The sequence below is a fragment of the Vigna unguiculata genome, chromosome 1 (assembly GCF_037176805.1).
Source record: "Vigna unguiculata cultivar grain cowpea cultivar isolate G323 ecotype 2 chromosome 1, ASM3717680v1, whole genome shotgun sequence".
NCBI classification, from domain to species: domain Eukaryota; kingdom Viridiplantae; phylum Streptophyta; class Magnoliopsida; order Fabales; family Fabaceae; genus Vigna; species Vigna unguiculata.
In genome coordinates, this window is record NC_140792.1 from 47,339,591 (window position 1) to 47,344,818 (window position 5,228).

The following is a 5,228-nucleotide window of genomic DNA, read 5'->3' on the forward strand; positions in this document are numbered from 1 at the left end:
AATTAGCTTCGACGATTGTGATTTATGTTAGGTTCATGTTGTGTCGAAAACAACTAGTTGAATGACTAGACAGAGATAGTAAAGTAGTCTTCAAAGAAGTTTTATCTTCAACTCATAACGGAAGAGAAGAGGCTTATGTAGTTGCACACCAACCAGAAAGATGAAATATCCATGATCACCATGACATGAGGGAAGAGTTTCAGCTAATCGACCCAAATGTTTAATTGGTTTAAGCTCTATAACTTAATTAAATTTTATGTTCATACAATTTTTTTTCTAAGTAATACTATACCTAACGCATACATACAATTTACTCTTTCTCCTATTCCTATTACTTGAAAAATTAATCTCATTGTTGGGGATCCTAATATTATAATAACTATAAATATATTTAACTTCATATTTAATTATATAACCATTGACTTATTAGTTTCTAGACTCTCTGGTGGGGTCAACACATAATCCAACCAGCGTTACCCTCTACCAAGAAAAAGAAAGATGGGTCTCTGACCAATCAATGATAAAAAAATAGAAGCTTGCAATCTGAAAATAACATTGTGTCTACCAAAGAGCCTGAACCAAACCACACCACACCACACCACCCTTTTCATTCAACTGATTCGGACTAGGACCAACCCTGAAGGCTTTGAGATCACTCCTCTCTATCAGTTATTATCTGAAAAGGAGGGAGAGAGGTTCAAAGTGGTTGCAAATGGATTATAGCGATTAAAAAATTCAGAAAACGAAGAACTTGAGAAAGACAACCATCCTTCACTTCACCAATACAGCACCTTCTTCCATCCCAGTTTCTGCAAAGAAAACACCCTTTCACCCACCCCAATTAAACAAACACAACCTAATACTAAAAAATATAGTGAGTTATTCCAAAAAATTCTCTATCTCAATGTTGTTCATTTCTTTCTCTATATTTCCCACCCTTTCCCCCTCTTCCCTGCACTTCCTCAAGCTAAAGCCTTGTCTTGTTCACTCTTTCTCTCTACCATGCAGCCCCCTCGGCGCAAGAACAATCCTCCAAACTCAGAAACCGCAACAACAATGAAAGGCAAAAGAAACAGCAGCGTTAGCATCTCCATTTTCGTGGTGGTGTTCACCATATTCCTCTTTGGGGTCTTCATTTACAACGAGGACGTTAAGTCAATGGCTGAGTTCACGTTCTTGAGGCCCAAGCCTGTCCAAGAACCGAAACCGGAACGAGAAGAAACGGTTTCCAAGAATTCAAGAACTCAACTTGAGAAAAACCAGGTCGAGGATTCCGAGGAAAATCGAGAACCGATTGATTTGAAAGCTGCTGTGGCAGAAGAGAAGATGGTGGAAGAGTATGACGAAGAAAAAGAAGATGTCGTATTGCCTCCAGAAGACTGTGACTTGTTTACTGGGGAATGGGTTCTTGACAACGTGACACACCCTTTGTACAAAGAAGACCAATGCGAATTCCTCACTTCACAAGTCACTTGCATGAGGAATGGAAGACGCGATTCTCTCTATCAGAATTGGAGATGGCAGCCCAGAGATTGCTCTTTGCCCAAGTACACTTTGGTTCCTCAACTTTCTCTTTTCTTATTTCTCTTTTCTTATTTCTCTTTTCTTTTCTGGTAATTTTGCTATCAATTGATTAAATTTGTATAAATTTGTCAAGGTTCAAACCGAGACTTTTGCTTGAAAAGCTCAGAGGGAAGAGGCTTATGTTTGTTGGAGACTCGTTGAATAGGAACCAATGGGAATCAATGATTTGTTTGGTCCAATCTGCTGTTCCTCAAGGCAAAAAGAGCTTGAACAAGAATGGTTCTCTTTCTATCTTCGCAATTGAGGTTTGTGTTTATTCTTCTCTTTATTTCTTTTTCCTGATTCTCTGCTGAAAAATTTGTCTACTCTGGTTTTGAATATGATAAAGATAAGGAAAAAGGTAGGAGAGATATGACTGGTCAGTTTTTGTCGGCATAATTTGACATAATGATTAATCAAGGGCATAATAACAGGCTACTAAAGTGCTCCTCTGGATTAACTATGATTCTTACTGCGTAAATTATTGACTAAATTGCCATCAGCATCATGTTGTGCAGCACACTGATTAATTATTTGATTTGACCACTTCTAATCATTATCTTGGCTTTTTAGTCTTTTTAACTTTGGAATACTGCGCCAATCACGCCGGTAGTTAAGGAATTTCATACATAATTGTTCATATGATATAGATTTGGTTTGTGCAGGATTTCAATGCTACGGTTGAGTTCTACTGGGCACCATTCCTTGTGGAGTCAAACTCAGATGATCCAAAAATGCACAGCATATTGAACCGTATAATCATGCCGGAATCCATTGAAAAGCATGCTGTGAACTGGAAAAATGTGGATTATCTTATCTTTAACACTTACATATGGTGGATGAATACCGCCACCATGAAAGTCTTGTAAGCACCACACATATTAATTCACTATAGTCCAATCCTATATTCGATCATGCATAGTATCTTATTTTTGAAGAAAAAAAAATGCATTAGACTTATAAGTGTTTATGTTTGTTGGGTGTATTGCAAAAGACGAGGATCGTTTGATGAAGGATCCACGGAGTACGATGAAGTCCCTCGCCCAATTGCATATGGCAGAGTCCTGAACACGTGGTCCAAATGGGTGGAAGACAACATTGATCCAAATCGCACCAAAGTTTTCTTCTCCAGCATGTCCCCTCTTCATATTAAGTAGTGCTCTCAAACCACAATGTTAACACACACCAAACAACCTATGGATTACCAAATTGAGCATTTTATAATTTTGCAATGTATGACTTTGTAGGAGTGAGGCTTGGAACAACCCAGATGGAATAAAATGTGCGAAGGAGACCACCCCAATTGTGAACATATCCGACGCATTACAAATTGGTACGGATAGAAGGCTTTTTGTTGTAGCCAACAATGTTACACAGGCAATGAAGGTTGTGCCAGTGAAGTTCCTTAACATCACAACCTTGTCAGAGTTCAGAAAAGATGCACACACCTCTGTTTACACCATTCGCCAAGGCAAGATGTTGACGCCAGAGCAACAAGCTGATCCTGCCACCTATGCAGATTGTATCCATTGGTGTCTACCTGGCTTACCTGACACGTGGAACGAGTTCCTTTATACACGTATCATCTCTCAATCTTGACCACCAACAACAACAACACTTTCTCCTTTCACTCTTTACATAACTGTTATAAATTTTACTCTCTTTTTGCTTCAAAGCATTTCATCTTTTTTTAGCCTTGTCTCGATGTTCTTGTAAGTTGTAAATTTTCTTGAGACATTTCTCTTAGCTTTCTATACTTGTAGATTGAGATCTAGGAATTGGCCTTGCTTTTCGGTTTTACCCCTTTTTGTTTTCTCTGGGTGTTTCTTCTTTGTTGAGTCGATTTGGCGGTTAGAAGCACATACAAACGAATTGTACACTGAATTCTCGAAGAGAAAATAAAGCAACTATACATCGTATGTGTTTGGACTCTTGTGTACATCAATGTTTTTAAATAGACGTTTCGTTTATTCCACGATTTAATGTTTACATATTGTGGTATCGTGGGAGAATACAAATTGAAACAAAACCACTCAGGTAATTGTTTTTGTCTGCATATCAGTACTCTAGATCCAATTTTGGTTCGGATCATGAACAACTGCGCCAGAAAAGTCTTGTAGGTTTAAAAAAACTGTAACAATGTGATCTTAATTGTTCTAAGATTAACCTCTAACTATGTTGAGTGGTGATTCGATAAATTAATCATAGTCAACCTTCAGCCCAGTTGAAATGGTGATTTAATAAACTGATCTTAGTTGTTTTAGTTAAAATTAACCCACAATTCAGCTAGAGTGATAGTTTAATAATTTGATATTAGTTGTTCTAAGATCAACACTAGTCCAGTTTGGGATTATTTCTATCAAAAGTTTTAAACAGGGATGACAATATAGGTTTGATCTGTCGGATCGGCCTGCAAGTCTGTGAAAAAAATGCGGGACGGGTCAGGATAGTGAATCTGCAGACTCGCAGTAGTCCGGCCCGTAAGTCTGCATAAAAAAAATTGCACTTGTGTATATTAATTATTTTTTGCATGTACTCTTGTATTAACATTTCAAATTTTTGTATAACTGGAAAAGATAAATATGATATTTTTTAATGTGCTAAAATTTAAAGAATCATTGTGTATGTCATAGGATGAAAATGTTGAATTATCAATTTATCATCTAACTCTCTAACGTCTTTATTTAATTTCGTGAATTTCTTAAAAATTTTCAATTTTTAGACATTAAAAATTTTATCATAAAATAAAATAAAAAAAATGCAGGTCAACCTACGGGTCCATAAATAAAGTGATATGCGGGACAGACCAGTGATTACAATCCGCATAAATTATACGAACCGAATCTAAACAAAATAGGTTAGCCTGCATTGCTATCCCTAGTTTTAAGGATAATGTATCAAAAACACTCACTTGAAACAAAAATATTCTTAAGATTTAAAAGTGAGTTTGAATTTACATCAAATAAAAATGAGAAACTAAAATAATATATAAAAAAATTACAAACTATTTAAAAACGATATCATAATATTTTATACATAGTCCCATACATAACTGATAGTGTTAAATCTTCCTATTATAGTTTAAATTGGCTTTTTACAATCCAGATTGATTAAAATTTATGGTAAACTTAATCAAGATTTTCTTTTTTTATTTTTAAAACTGACATGTAATTGAAGTAGAGTCATGAAACACCGCACACTATAAATTTTACTTTATGTGAATTCATTGTGTTGGTTATTTATAGTAACGATGTTAATTAAATATTTAAGAATTAATATGAACCATAGATTACTAAATTCTTTAAACATAACATTAGGGTTGCATTTCCAATTTTCATATTCATACCATTAAAAAGTACATATGTTCGAAGATGCCAAGTGACTACATGAATAATCCAAATCTAATACTAAAAATATTACTGAATTCACCAACATTATTATTTTTTAAATAAAAATAAGAAACTATAAATATGTTAATGATAAAATTAAGTTCGTAACCATAAAATTAAGTTGATATATGTTAAGCTTTTATTATGTAGATAAATCTACTGCTGTGAGAGAAATTGCTTTTAAACTAGTATATATGTTCTCCATCTTTGAAATGACATACATGAAAGTTATTCAGGTTATCTATGATATAATATCAAATTTATTTTATTTAAACA

At 34.7% G+C, this 5,228-nt stretch overlaps 1 protein-coding gene across 2 annotated transcripts; it reads left to right on the top strand.

Moving 5' to 3' along the window:
* The first annotated feature begins 529 nt into the window (after positions 1-529).
* Positions 530-3,482, top strand: LOC114177754 (xylan O-acetyltransferase 1). 2 transcript variants are annotated; one of them, XM_028063380.2, is made up of 6 exons: positions 530-874; positions 1,009-1,547; positions 1,658-1,829; positions 2,229-2,428; positions 2,558-2,716; positions 2,811-3,482. In XM_028063380.2, the coding sequence occupies exons 2-6, from the start codon at positions 1,057-1,059 to the stop codon at positions 3,160-3,162; spliced, it is 1,374 nt and encodes a 457-aa protein (XP_027919181.1). In that variant the 5' UTR covers positions 530-874; positions 1,009-1,056; the 3' UTR covers positions 3,163-3,482. The 2 variants fall into 2 exon arrangements, with proteins under 2 accessions (XP_027919181.1, XP_027919103.1); XM_028063302.2 differs by having other exon boundaries at positions 530-1,547.
* The last annotated feature ends 1,746 nt before the right edge of the window (positions 3,483-5,228 follow it).

Bases quoted from the DNA above. Each gene is read 5' to 3' on its own strand.
- LOC114177754 (XM_028063302.2), top strand. From the start codon at position 1,003: ATGCAGCCCCCTCGGCGCAAGAACAATCCTCCAAACTCAGAAACCGCA. The intron at 1,548-1,657 runs GTACACTTTGGT...AAATTTGTCAAG, and splicing joins AGAGATTGCTCTTTGCCCAA to GTTCAAACCGAGACTTTTGC. The intron at 1,830-2,228 runs GTTTGTGTTTAT...TGGTTTGTGCAG, and splicing joins TTTCTATCTTCGCAATTGAG to GATTTCAATGCTACGGTTGA.